Source organism: Mustela erminea, chromosome 3, assembly GCF_009829155.1.
Source record: "Mustela erminea isolate mMusErm1 chromosome 3, mMusErm1.Pri, whole genome shotgun sequence".
Taxonomy (NCBI): Eukaryota; Metazoa; Chordata; class Mammalia; order Carnivora; family Mustelidae; genus Mustela; species Mustela erminea.
The window spans coordinates 163883575-163897866 of record NC_045616.1 but is presented as its reverse complement, the minus strand read 5'-3'; the positions used below and the strand labels follow the sequence as shown (position 1 = coordinate 163897866).

General features: G+C 49.3%; 1 protein-coding gene across 1 annotated transcript in view; it reads right to left on the bottom strand.

Moving 5' to 3' along the window:
- Positions 1 to 14292, bottom strand: part of LOC116587134 (probable palmitoyltransferase ZDHHC11) — a 57295-nt gene that overhangs the window by 3839 nt on the left and 39164 nt on the right. Inside the window, exon 10 of the mRNA XM_032337865.1 lies at positions 1401 to 1449. Coding sequence (XP_032193756.1) covers positions 1401 to 1449 — 49 coding nt within the window. The remainder of the gene's footprint in view (positions 1 to 1400; positions 1450 to 14292) is intronic.

The window sequence follows — 14292 nt, the reverse complement described above, 5'->3', positions numbered from 1 at the left end:
CAGGCCGCGGACCCTCGGCGAACGGGTGAGCCTCAGCGGCCCTCGGTTTTCTTCCACTCGTTCTCAGATACGCTCGTCAGGTAGACGACAGTTTTCTCTTCACGTGTTTCACTTTGCCTTTTGTCCCCAAAACAATGACCACACTTACTTTGCGATTGGCCCGTGAGCCGGGCCCCCTCGTGTGTCTGGCTCTGCTGTGGCCTTGGCCTTCCCGAGGGCACCACCGTGTGCAGGAAGGAAGGCTCCTTTCTCCCTCGCTCCCGGCACCGGTGATGACAGGTCCAGAATCGCCCCAAGTGAACCCACAGCCTGAGGAGTTTGGGGGCGTCAGTCCTTCCGAGTCCTTGGCAGAGGGTTTTCTCGGGTCCTCTCACCCCGAGTTTGAGATGGCCGATGACTCTGGCATCCCGCGGGGACGGAGAGCGGGCTTCCTTCTGGCTCCCTGCCACAATGCGGCTATAGCCACCATTACGGCTAAGTTCTAGGCTTCCCGTTCTGGCTGTGCTCTGAGCTTGGTCATCTCTGCCCCTCCTGGAAAGCTGTGAAAAACAAGCCCCCTGGGGACGCGGTGTCCATGGGCTCTCCTCTGGGTTTCTCTTTGCCTCTGTCCATGGCCTGAGGACCCCTGGCCTCTCCGCTATCCCCGAGCCCCCACACCCCGCCGTGCGGCGCGCGCACCCCCCACAGTGTAGTCCGACCAGGTGCGGGACCTGCGGCCCAGGGCCCCCGTCGCACATAACACCTCTTTGTAATTCAGATCCTTAAGTCCAGCTTGAGTCCCTCTGGACTCACATCAAGATCAAGCCACCCTCTCAGCCTCCTGTCCTGTTCTGGAAACAGGAGCCGCTGACTCGCCGCCGCGGGCGTGGTGAAGGGCGGGCGGTCTCAGGCGCGGGGCTCTGAAGGGAGGCGTTGCCTGGGCGAGGGTTTCTTGGACGAGGAGATGCCATTTCGGGAGCACTGTGTGAGGATCCCACATGCGACCGACGACCCCCCGGCAGACAGCGCAGGCGGCCGGGCTAGAGCCTCCGCAGGTCACCCTGGGCCTTCGGCTCCGACTGGCCGTGGGCCTCGCTCTGTGTGCCTGTTAGCAGACGGGCGGCCGCCGCTCCTCCGGGCCTCGGCTCAGACTGGCGGCCAAGCGTCCGCTGAGGCTCCGGCCCCACCGCGCGGCCCCACTGCGCGGCCTGCGGCCTTGCGGCACGCACGGCAGGTGGCAGGCGAGCGTGGGACCCTGTGCAGACCCTCTCCGTGAGCCCCAGCTTGTCCTCTGTGCCGCTGACAACAGTGTCCCAGCCCCCCGTTGCTGATTTCTCCCATTTTTTCTTCCCGTGGGAAATCTTTAACTCTCAAGCATCGAGCTGTGTAGACCCCAACACCCAGGCTGTGAGGTGCCTCACCTTCCTCCCGCTCAGGCGGCCTCGGGTCTCGCGGCGGACCCTCTGACACCTGCGGAGAGAGGAATGACAGGAATAAGAATGCGGCTTTTGTCGCGCTGCCAGAGCTCTGCCCCAACGGGCTCCAGCACACGCGGCCCATCACCTCGCCACCTGGGTCCGGAGCACTCACCTCAGTGGGAAGCTGCTGACCAGACCCTGCGGCGGGGATGTCGGCTTCTCCCTCTGCACGCACATCACAATGGAGACAAGTGGTGTCTGATGAGTGGGAAGGTCTCATGGGGGTTGAGGGGGCCCACGTGGACCCCCGGCATGAGGAAGGGGCGACAAGGACACAGCCCAGGCCACCCCTTGCCTGGCGCCTTCCCCTCACAACTCTGATTGCTGGTGGCAAGTCCTGGTGACCCAGGAGCCCCGAGCGTCTTCACATCACCTCCTGAAAGCAGGAAGCATATTCCTTGTCCTGGTGCCGCCAGGCTGGGCAAGAGGTGACTTATCACCCCATTCAGTGGGCTGGCCTATAGGAGGGGGGAGCACAGGTCTCGGCAAGGGGCCAGGGACAGCGCTCATCCTAACGCTCGGGGCTGCATGTGGCAGGGACCAGGCACTGGGGTTCTGCACAATCTCCCCTTGGAGGTGTTGAAAGACCCCCAAGGATAGATGTTTCTGGGACACTTCTAAATCGGAAGTGTGCCTCCCCGAGCCAGCACTTGAGAATTACAGTGAAGATACAAACTGATGCTTGGATGAGTAAAGACACAGCTTTATAGGAAACAGAAGCCCTTACAGATGAAGACCGACCATCCCTGAAGAGGAGGAAGTGAACGGGAACAGACTGCGGAACACCGAGGTTTGAGGAGCTGTCGGGGCAGAGAGGCCCCTGGGATCCACCTTGAGGCAGTGATGAGGGCTGAGTGGGGGCAGGGCTCTGACAGGTCACTGGGGGCCCCACAGGCTAAGCAGCCAGGTGAGTGGCTGCTGCCATCAAACTTCCCAGTCCACAGGTGACCGGAGGGCATCCACCCAAGATGGCTGCAGAATGGGCAGCAATCCCGGTAGAGGAGGGGACAGGGATCAGGAAGCCAAGCTGACTGAGGTATTCCTGAAAGTATAAGGATTACACTATTGGTTTAAAATGAAAGCAAAACCAACACAGAGCTGGGCAGTGGGATGGCGAAGGGCTACAGGGTAGAGATTTGTGGGGAGCATGGTGGCGACTGTGTCGGTGCAAACATCAGCAGCCTTCACCTGAGGACACGGTGCCGGTGCAGGACACACGAGGGATCCAATGTCCTTGGAAGGAACCATGATGCTCAGGGGAGCCGTCAGGGTCAACTCTTCCAGACTCGGGAACTGGACCAGAACTGTGACCACATGCAGCACCAGAGAAGGGATGCTACCCATGCTCCTAAGTGAGCGGTGTGTGCAAGCCATCAGCCACCCACCCTCATCCCTCCTGTGGCTGCTGGAGGACAGCCCTCGTTCCTGGAGCAGCTAATGTCTGGGCAGCCCACAGGAACTCTGTACTCTAAAACTTGGGTGAGGTGTGTTTTGGTTGGTCTCTTCATGTCCTTGGGGGCCAGCAAGGGTGTTCTCTTGTCCTGGCCACCTCAGCAGCAGTAGCTCCCTTCAGGAGCATCTACTAGAACATTTATTCCCCCTATTTGCAGCCTGATATTTAAGGAAATTACTTGTTGACCACACAGATAATCAGAGAAACTTCACAATGGGCAATACAGACTTAGGAGTGTCACAGTCTGATAATTCAAACACCTACAATCCCCAAGCAGTGGGAGAATCTGGTGTCCAGATTTGCCACATTGTAATACTCAGAATATCCAATTCTCAACAAAAAATAATCAAACAGACAAAGAAATAGGAAAATATGGCCCATTCAAAGGAGGAAAAGAATTTGACAGAATTTTCCAGAAAAAGCCCAGACATATAATAGTCAAGAATATTATATAAGCCGTCTTAAACATGCTCAATGATCCAAGGCAAAGAATGAAAGAAAATCGGGAAAATATTGAATAAACAAAAAGTATATCAATAAAGAGATAGGAACTACACAAAGGAACCAAACAGAAATTCTACCACTGATAAGTGTGAAATTAAAAATTCACTAGTGGAGATCACCACATTTGAGCAGAAGAAAGGATCCGTGAGCTCGAAGACAACTGAAATTATCCAGTCTGGGGACCAGGGAGAGAATGGAATGAAGGAACATGAACAGTGCCTGGTTGATTTAAGGTCCCAAAGGAGAAGAGAGGGGGCAGAGGGAAAAATATCTGAAGAAACGCTTGCTACACGCTTCCCAAATGTGATGGAAGGTATGGATCTACACATCCAAGATGCTCAACTAAGTCCAAGAAGGGAAAACTCAGAAGGGTTTGTCCAGAAGAGGTGTAGCACTGCCGGACTCTCAGAAACCCAAGAGAGGACTCTGAAAGCAGAGAGAAAGAAATGGTTTGTCTTGTACAAGGAGCCTCGATAAGATCAATGGCTGTGTTCCCATCAGAAATCAGGGAAGCCAGAGGGCACATTAAAGTCCTGTAAGGAAAATAAAATCTGCCAACCAAGAATTCTAAATATAGCAAAATGATCTTTTGAGGATAAAGGAGAAATTAAAACATTCTTAGATAAACAAAAGCTGAGAGAATTCAGGACCCACAGGCCTTCCTTATTCGAAATACTAAAGGCAGCTTTTGGGGCTAAAATGGAGGCTTTACACAGTAGAAGAGATAAAGAACTGGTGAAGACAACCGCACGGGTTAGTAAGTGAGCCAGGATGGTCGTGCTGAGAGTTTGTAGCTCCTCCTCCTCTCTATGTGACTTAAAAGACACATTCATGGGACAATGATTATAAATCTCTCCTAATAGGCGCACAATGTGTAAAGATGTAATCTGCAACATTAGCAATATGGAGGGAAAGGACTGGAGTGTTTGTATGGTATTGAAATTAAGTTGGTATGATTCAACCTGGACTCTTATAAATTTAAGATGTTAATTATAATCCCCAAGATAACCAGTAAGAAGACAACTAAAAAATATAAGAAGGACAGAAGACAGGTATAAAAATGACACAGTATGCAAATTCAACTAAATACAAAAAAGGCAGTAGTGAACGCATTGTGGAATTAAAAAAAAAAATAAGGCATACAGAAAACAGATCGTGGGGGAAGAGGGTCCACTCGATGTTTAGTGAACGGAGCTAGGATAACAGAAACCCACATGGAAGAGAGGAAGCTGGATCCCTACCTCACACCAACCACGCCAGTGAACCATAGAGAACACACGTCTCAAAATTCAATGCTGAAAACTTGTAGTAGAAAGTACAGACGACTCTCTTAGATGCTTGGGTTAAAGTTCAATCAAGACCAGAAAGCGTTATCATAAAATATGTCTACGTGTGAGTACATTGAAAGCTATGGCTCCGGCTCATCAGACATCTGGTTAAACTAAGCATGCAGTCAAGTTGCTCCGTAACACTCCATCTGTAATGCACCCAGCTAATGAGGGGTTTGTATTAAGAATATATACAGAATTCAAACAAATCTATAAGAAGAGCAGAAACGGCTGGACAGAAAACTGGGCCAAGGACAAGAGCAAGCACTTCCCTTGGGGGAAACTTACATGGGAAACGCAGGTTCAGCACCATCAGTCATGGGGGAAAGTCTGGGATGGACCGGAAGCCACCGGCCAGCACCACTGGATTTGTGGCACCAGGTGTTGAGGAGGATATGGACCAACTGGGTTTCATATACACTTCTGTGGGAGTGCAGACTATGCACCCTATTTAGAACCCCCCCTGGCCTTATCACGCAGACTTGCTGCTGGTTACAGACCCGAGCAGCGGTGTCCGTCCTGCATGGCCACAGCAGAGGGGATGAGCGAGTGTGGGGCGAGAAGCATCACAGAAGGAAGGCAAGTGGACCCAGCAGCACAGACACAGAATGACCATCTAGACTACTAAGCAGTGAATGGAAAGATGATTCCCCCAAATTGCAAACATCACAGACACACTGTGTCCCTTCTGTGAAATAAAGAGTAGCCAATGAATTGCATGTGTGTATTTTCTAGGAACAGGTACGGTCTTGAAGTGCAGAAGGAAGGGGAAAGAGGAGAACAAAGACTGTAGCTTCGGATATAGACCAACATCAGGACCTGCATTTGCTTGGCTGGTTGGTGCTTCCTCTGACACCAAAGATAGAGTACAGAGTAAATTTAGAAAGCAGGTCATGCATAGATCAGTGATGAGTCTGTGTCCCGGATGAGATCATTATTCATATGCACCAAGGTCTAAAGCAAGGCATTGGGGTGGGCTAGTGTTTACTGAGCACCAGTCCAGGCTGAACACCGGGCAGCAGTGCTCACTGCCCCTCACCGAGTGTTCGCACGTCTCGCTCTGGGAAGTGACAGCCATACGTCCTCACCCCCTGGAGACCCAGGGACTCGGCGGGGTGGGGGTAAGAAACTTACTCTGGGGTGCGAAACCAGAAACGTCTCCACACCAGAAGGGCCCAAAGTCCAAGCTCACCTTAGGGGGCCCATTCCTTTGTAAGCACTCTGCTGAGAGCTACAGGCCTGGGGTCACCCACAGAGAGATGGGCCCGGCTTGAAGCAGGGCACACAGGGTGTCAGGATCGGATGTGAGTTCTGGACCAAGCCTGACATGAGGAGAAGGTCCCAGGCTGGACTGGGGTGTGGACTCAGTGACCATGCATGGCCGTCTGAGGCCGGGATCTGAGTTCTGTTGGTTGGGAGCGAGCTTGCTGAGCTCAAAGCCAAGGGTTCGAGAGCATTGTCCTGACCACTTGGGCCTCCCTGGCTGGGGGGCAACACCCTTGGTGCCTTGGAGCACGAGGGCAACCAGTCTTCAGAATACAATGCGGACCCCAGCTGTGGGGGACCCAAGCCCTGCGGGGGGCTCTCACCCCTACATCTGAGCTGGGTCATCAGCTTCAGCCCTGGGCTCACCTTCAGTGACAGGGCGCTCCCGGGAACGGTGGTGGTGGTGGCGAAGCTCACACCTGAGGACCTGGACAGCGACAGGAGCACCTTCCGCCTGGGTCTGCTAGGGCGGGACAGGAAGGAGAAACCTGTCACCAAGGAGGCCTTCCCCCTGGGGTGAGTGTGCGGGGTAAGCAGGACGTCCCCCTGCTAGGGTCCCCTCTTGTCTGTGGTCTCGAGAACAGGAAGAGCCTGGGAGGCTATTGGAGGACCTGGGGGAGTCAGGCCGGAGGCTCCCGTGGGGAGCGCCCTACGCTTCCACCGCCAGCAGAAAAGGAAAGCCGAGTCCCTGCGTGAAAAGCCTTTAACACCGGACAGAAGGAGCTTTGTCCGTGGGACAGGTCCTCCTGGCTCGTGTTCATTCTGACCGGCCAGTTTCCACACAGTCCGAGAACTGAGCATCCCCGACAGAGAAACAAACCCACAGGTCCGTCAGACCATCAGGAGGAGACTCTGCACAACCTTCTACCAACACGTGGCCACGATGGGCGCCCCCGAGGCCCTGGGTGAGCGTGTTCTCCATCGGCCTGGCCTCTAGCCCCGAGACCACACCGGCTATGGCTGATGAGGCCCAAGGAGCAGGGGCGGGGGTGGGGGGGGTCTCCAGTGCCGACTGGTCTCCTGGACCCAAACAGTTAAGTCACCACAGAAACATTCGGCACAACAAGAAAGCACTAATAGTGTTCCAGTTGCCCCCAGAGCCAGGGCTGCCGGGTCAGGACACAGGAAGCCAGCCGGGTACAGGACGACGCCGGGCACCCTGACCATCCAGGGGGTCTCAGGGGCCCCAGGGGAACCTGGACCAGTTCCCACAGGCACCATGTGTGGGTCTGTCTTCCGAGCAAGAGAGCAGCCTCCCTCATGTCCCCTCCAGTATCCTGCCCTCATCCCTGCCCGCGTCCCCAGCATGGCCCGCTGACTCCATCAGCACCATGTCCCTCGTGGTCCCAGCAAGGCCCCCCCACAGGAGGCTGGGCCCGGGCCGTGGCAGCAGGGGTGTGGGAGAGCAGGGGGCGGTGCAGGGGGAGGGGCAGGTGCTTCCCTGGGGGCCGCCTCTCCCACACCCTGCTCAGCAGGTGGGGGCCGGGCCAGGGTCGAGGGGGCCCAGAGCGAGGCCCGTGTGTCTCTGGGTTTGGTGAGTGAGAGTCAAGGAAATGCCTTGTCCTTTTTAATTTTATTTTAAATCGCATTCGATGGCGCTGGAGGAAGGGCGCGAGATCTCCAGACCAGCCAGGACGGTGTTTCCCAGCGCTGTCCCCTCAAGGACAAAGGGAGCCCGTGCTCGCGGTGGGCTCGGGTGAGTGGTGTAGAGACCCAGCCCTCACTAACGGTTGCAGCGCGACCCTCTCCTCTTGCTCAGTATTGCAGGGGAAGGCGACCTGTCCTGCTGCGGTCGGTCATGGGGACAGAAGTCCCCTGATCTCACCCTTTAAAACGTGTGCTGGAAACCAGGCAACGATCGGTCCGGGGCCACTTTCTGCGCCTGCGGCACAGAGGGTCGAAAGGCCATGTGCTCCCGGGGGCCTGTGCGCGCAGCTGCGGGTGCTGACTTCGCAGCCCCACAAAGACCAAAGGGCCAAAGGACAAGCCGAACGCGACCCAGCGCCGTGGCAACACGGCAAGGGCCTGCGCCCTCCTCCCGCTGCCCCCCGCCCTTCTAGGTGCAGAAGAACAGCGGACCCCCCGGGGCTTGCCACCAGCTCCCGTCGCAGGGGCGAGGCCAAGGAGCGCCGCCCGAACTCTCCATGTGAAGCCAGTGTGATGAGAGCCTGAGAGGCTGTCCACACCCGCGACCTCGGGGACACAGTGTTGTCCCCCAGTCCATGACCACGGCACCATGAGGCCTTCCACTGTGGTCTTCCACGGCGGGTCGGATGGGCACGCGGCTGCTTTTCAGTCGGGAGAAACCATCCGGGATGCTCGCACACTTACCCAAGGGCAGGGGACGTCGGCTTGCTGCCTGAGTCCTGTGAGGGTGCAAATGATAGTTTGCGACGTGAGAACAGAGGAGTGCCTGACACAGAGCTCACTCTCAAAACCCACGTCATCAGAAGCTCATTTGGGGTCCGGGGAAGCGGTCAGCACAGGAGCGCGCCTCCCTCCCCGCCCTGAGCCCCAGCCTCACTCTGAGCCCTCTTGCTTCTCGCCCGGCGCCCCGACACCCGGGCCCCCTGAGTGCGCCCACGTTGGTGATGGGGTTCGTACGGAGGGTACATGTTAAGTGAGGTCACCAGGCGGCCCTGACCTTGGTGATGGGTCTGCGTGTGAGGCGACAGCGGCAGGGACGGAGGTGCACAGAGAAAGGGCTCTTCAAGGACGCCGGTGGGGCGTGGAGGACAGAGGCATCAGAAGGACCCAACCTTGACGGCCCCTGGGTCTCAGGCTTCCAGCCTCCAGACTGGGGGATCTGGGGTCTGTCACTGAAGGCACCGTCTGTGTCCGCGGTGATGGGCACGGCTCTGTCGGTCAGCACCGACGGGCTCGGACAGCCTTGTGCGGCCGTCCCTCTAGCGGGGACAGGGCCCTCGTGCCGGGGCTGCCTCCTGCTTTCCCGCAACGATGCTGAACATTGTTTCACCTGGGCTTGCTCAACTCTGAGCCAGGCTTTTGATGAAGTCCAGCGCACCATGTTTCCTTTTCCTTCTTTTTAAATTGTAAAACAATTTTAAATATTATTTCATATATTTTCACTCTAAGAATCAGCTGAATATACTTAACCCTTTGCAAAATAGAGAAAACTAAAACGTACCCAGAGTTCCATCATCTGAATGCGTTTCTTGGCATTTCCTGTCAATCTTGATTTCCCCATTTGTAGGATTTTTGTTTTATACAATCGTAAATTTGCCATAAATGTAATTTCATACTACTTTTCCCCACTTATTATATCATAAGCATTTAAACAGTGTTATTAAAGAGGCGCCTGGGGGACTCCGTCGGTGGAGCCTCTGCCTTCGGCTCAGGTCATGATCTCAGGGTCCTGGGTGGGGCTCCTGCCCAGCGGCGAGTCGGCTTGGCCCTCTCCCCACGCCCCTGCGAGCTCTCTCCCACTCCCTCTCAAGTCAGCAATAAAATCTTTTGAAGAACTCCTTACATAGTTTCCACAGCCAGACTCTCCAGCGGCTGCATCATCTTTCCAAGTCAGACATTCAGCCTACGCTGCTTAATGACTCACTTGATTTTGTGTTTTTTGATTGTTACAGAGTTTTTGTTATTATAAACAATGTGATAGTGAACACCTCTGCATAAAGCTTTGCCCACATTTTTTTAATTAACATATAAGGTGTCATTTGTAGCAGGGGTACAGGTCTGTGATTCAGCAGTCTTTCACATTTCACAGCACTTGATATAGCACATACCCTCCTCAATGTCCATCACCCAGCCACCCCATCCCTACCCCCAGCTCCCAGCAACTCTCCGTTTGTTTCCTGAGATTAAGAGTCTCGTGGTTTGTCTCTCTCTCTCTGGTTTCATCTTCTTTCATTTTCCCTCCCTTCCCCTATGATCCTCTGTCTTCTCAAATTCCTCGTATCAGTGACACTTGTCTTTCTCTGATGGACTTATTTCGCTCAGCATAATACCCTCTAGTTCCATCCATGTTGTCGCAAATGGCAAGATTTCATTTCTTTTGATGGCTGCATAGTATTCCATTGTGTATATGAACCACATCTTCTTTATCCATTCATCTGTGGATGGACATCTAGGTTCTTTCCATAGTTTGGCTATTGTGGACATTGCTGCTATAAACATTCGGGTGCACATGCCCCTTCGGATCACTACGTTTGTATCTTTAGGGTAAATACCCAGTAGTGCGATTGCTGGGTCTTAGGGCAGCTCTATTTTCAGCTTTTTGAGGAAGCTCCATGCTGTTTTCCAGAGTGGCTGCACCAGCTTGCATTCCCACCAACAGTGTAGGAGGGTTCCCCTTTCTCCGCATCCTCGCCAGCATCTGTCATTTCCTGACTTGTTGATTTTAGCCATTCTGACTGGTGTGAGGTGATATCTCATTGTGGTTTGGATTTGTATTTCCCTGATGCCGAGTGATGTGGAGCACTTTTTCATGTATGTGTCTGTTGGCCATCTGGAGGTCTTCTCTGTAGAAATGTCTGTTCATGTCCTCTCCCATTTCTTGATTTGTTCTTTGGGTGTTGAGTTTGAGAAGTTCTTTATAGATTTTGGATATGAGCCCTTCATCTGATATGTCATTTGCGAATATCTTCTCCCATATTCTTCTTCTTTTGAGAACTTCTTTTGAGAAGAAGAATATCTTCTTCCTCATTCTGTCGGTTGTCTTTTGGTTTTGACTGTTTCCTTTGCTGCACAAAACCTTTTGATTTTGATGAAGTCCCAATACTTCATTTTTGCCCTTGCTTCCCTTGCCTTTGGCAATGTTTCTAGGAAGAAGTTGCTGTGGCTGAGGTCAAAGAAGTTGCTACCTGTGTTCTCTTCAAGGATTTTGATGGATCCCTTTCTCCCATTGAGGTTTATCATCCATTTTGAGTTTATTTTTGTGTGTGGTATAAGGAAATAACCAGTTTCATTCTTTGCATGTGGTCTTCCAATTTTCCCAACACCATTTGTAGAAGAGACTGTCTTTTTTCCATTGGACATTCTTTCCTGCTTTGTCAAAGATTAGTTGACCATAGAGTTGAGGGTCCATTTCTGGGCTAATTCTGTTCCATTGATCTATGTGTCTGTTTCTGTGCCAGTACCATACTGCCTTGATGATGACAGCTTTGTAATAGAGCTTGAAGTCTGGAATTGTGATGCCACCAATTTTGCTTTACTTTTTCAACATTTTTCTGGCTATTCAGGTCTTTTCTGGTTCCATATAAATTTTAGGATTATTTTTTCCATTTTTGTGACAAAAGTTGATTGTACTTTGATAGGGATTGCATTAAATGTGTAGATCTCTCCAGGTAGCATAGACATTTCCCCAATATATGTTCTTCCAATCCATAAGCATGGAATGTTTTTTCCATTTCTTTGTGTCTTCCTTGATTTCTTTCATAAGAACATTATAGTTTTCTGAGTACATATTTTTTTTCCTTGTTGGTTAAGTTTATTCCTAGTTATATTATGGTTTGGGGTATAATTGTAAATGGGATAGACTCCTTAATTTCTCTTTCTTTTGTCTTGTTGTTGGTATATAGAAATGCAACTGATTTCTGTGCATTGATTTTATATCCTGACACTTTACTGAATTCCTGTATGAGTTCTAGCAGATTTGGAGTGGAGTCTTTTGGGTTTTCCACAGAAAGTATCATATCATCTGCAAAGAGTGAGAGTTTGACTTATTCTTTCCCAATTTGGATGCCTATTATTTCTTTTTGTTGTCTGATTGCTGAGGCTAGGACTTCTAGTACTATGTTGAATAGCAGTGGTGATAATGGACATCCTTGCCATGTTCCTGACCTTAGTGGAAAAGCTCTCAGTTTTTCCCCATTGAGAATGATATTCACGGTGGGTTTTTCATAGATGGCTTTGATGATATTGAGGTATGTGCCCTCTATCCCTACAGTGTGAAGAGTTTTGATCAAGAAAGGATGTTGTACTTTGTCAGGTGCTTTTCAGCATCTATTGAGAGTGTCATGTGGTTCTCATTCTTTCTTTTATTAATGTATTGTATCTCATTGATTTGTGGATGTTGAACCAACCTTTAGCCCTGTAATAAATCCCACTTGGTCGTGGTGAATAATCCTTTTAATGTACTGTTGGATACTATTGGCTGGTGTTTTGGTGAGAATGTTTGCATCCATGTTCATCAGGGATATTGGTCTGTAATTCTCGTTTTTTATGGGATCTTTGTCTGCTTTTGCTATCAAGGTAATGCTGGCCTCATAAAATGAGTTTGGAGGTTTTCCTTCCATTTCTATTTTTTGGAACAATTTCAGAAGAATAAGTATTAATTATTTAAATGTTTGGTAGAATTCCCCTGGGAAGTCATCTGGCCTGGATTCTTGTTTTTTGGGAGATTTTTCATTACTGCTTCAATTTCCTTGCTGGTTCTGTTCAGGTTTTCTATTTCTTCCTGGTTCATTTTTGGTAGTTTATATGTTTCTAGGAATGTATCCATTTCTTCTAAATTGTCTAATTTGTTGGCATATAGTTTCTTATATGTTCTTATAATTGTAATTCTTTGATGTTGGTTGTGATCTCTCCTCTTTCATTCATGATTTTATTAATTTAGGTCCTTTCTCTTTTCTTTTGGATAAGTCTGGCCAGGGATTTATCAACCTTATTAATTCTTTCAAAGAACCAACACCTAGTTTCGTTGATTTGTTCTACTGTTTTTATGGTTTCTATTTCATTGATTTCTGCTCTGATCTTTATGATTTCTCTTCTCTTACTGGGTTTAAGCGTTCTTTGGTGTTCTTTCTCCAGGTCCTTTAGGTGTAGGGTTAGGTTGTGTACTTGAGACCTTTCTTGTTTCTTGAGAAAGGCTTGTATCACTGTATACTTTCCTCTCATGACCACCTTTACTGTGTCCCAAACATTTTGAACCATTGTTTTCATTATCATTTGTTTCCATGAATTTTTTCAATTCTTCTTTAATTTCCTGGTTGACCCATTCATTCCTTAGTAGGATGCTCTTTAGCTTCCACGTATTTGGGTTCTTTCCAATTTTCTTCTTGTGCTTGAGTTTAAGTTTCAAAGCATTGTGGTCCAAAAATATTCAGGGAATGATCCAGTCTTTTGGTACCAGTTGAGACCTGATTTGTGACCCAAGATGTGACCTGTTCTGGAGAATGTTCCATATGTGCTAGAGAAGAAGGTGTGTGTTCTGTTGCTTTGGGATGGAATGTTCTGAATATATCTGTGATGTCCATCTGGTCTGCTTTGTCCACATTTATAACTGACTCCTTCAGGTAATAATATTAAACAACTGAGTGGTTCCTAAGTTATCTTCATTTAATCCTTACAAAATCCTTATAGGGAGATAATTTTGTTGTCTCCTTTAGAGGAGGAGACCAGCACAGACAAATTAGGTTTCCTGCTTAAGGTTATGGCCAGAGCCAGGTTGAATCCAGGAAGCCTGCATTCTCAGGAGCACAATCCCTGGGTCAAAAGCTCATTAATAGATTTAACCAAAGGAAGACTTTTAAAAATAAACCTATCATCATGTACATCATGGCAACTGCACATCAAATTTGCTAAGAGAGTAGATCTTAAGCATTCTCACACATACCTACAGGAAAGGTAACTATGTAAGACGATGATGTGGATGATGTGTTAATTTGACATTTCACAATAATTACATATACCATATTTTTCTTTAGTAGATAGTGCTTTTTGTATCATATCAAAGAAAACTTTGCCTAACACAAAATCACAATTTATCATTTCTTCTAGAAGTTTAAAAGTTTTACCTCCTAAATTCAGGTGTATGATCAGTTTTGAGTTACTTATATAGTTGAAGTATGGTATTAAGTTATTTTTATTTCAAGATGGCTATCCAGTTGTTTTAATACCATCTGTTGAAAGTATCATTTCTCTCTAATGAATTGTCTTGGCACCTTTGTTTAAAATCAATTAACCATAAACATAAAGGCCTATTTCTAGAATTTTTATTCTATTCCACTGACTTGTCTATCCTTATGCTAGTACTACACTGTCCTGATTTCTGTAGGTTTTTAGTAAATTTTGAAGTCAGTGTTGTACAATTCTTGCAATTTGTTCTCTTTTGAAAATTGTTCTGGCTACTCCAGGTCCTCTGAATTTCCACACACATTTCATGATCAACATGTTGGTTTCCTTTTTAAAAAATAGACCCTCTTGGGATTTTTTACTCCAGTTTTGTTAAATTTATTATTTTTAATGTCACTGCTAACGGAATACTTAATATTGCCCTCAATTTAATTTTTGCCAAATATAGAAATATCATTGA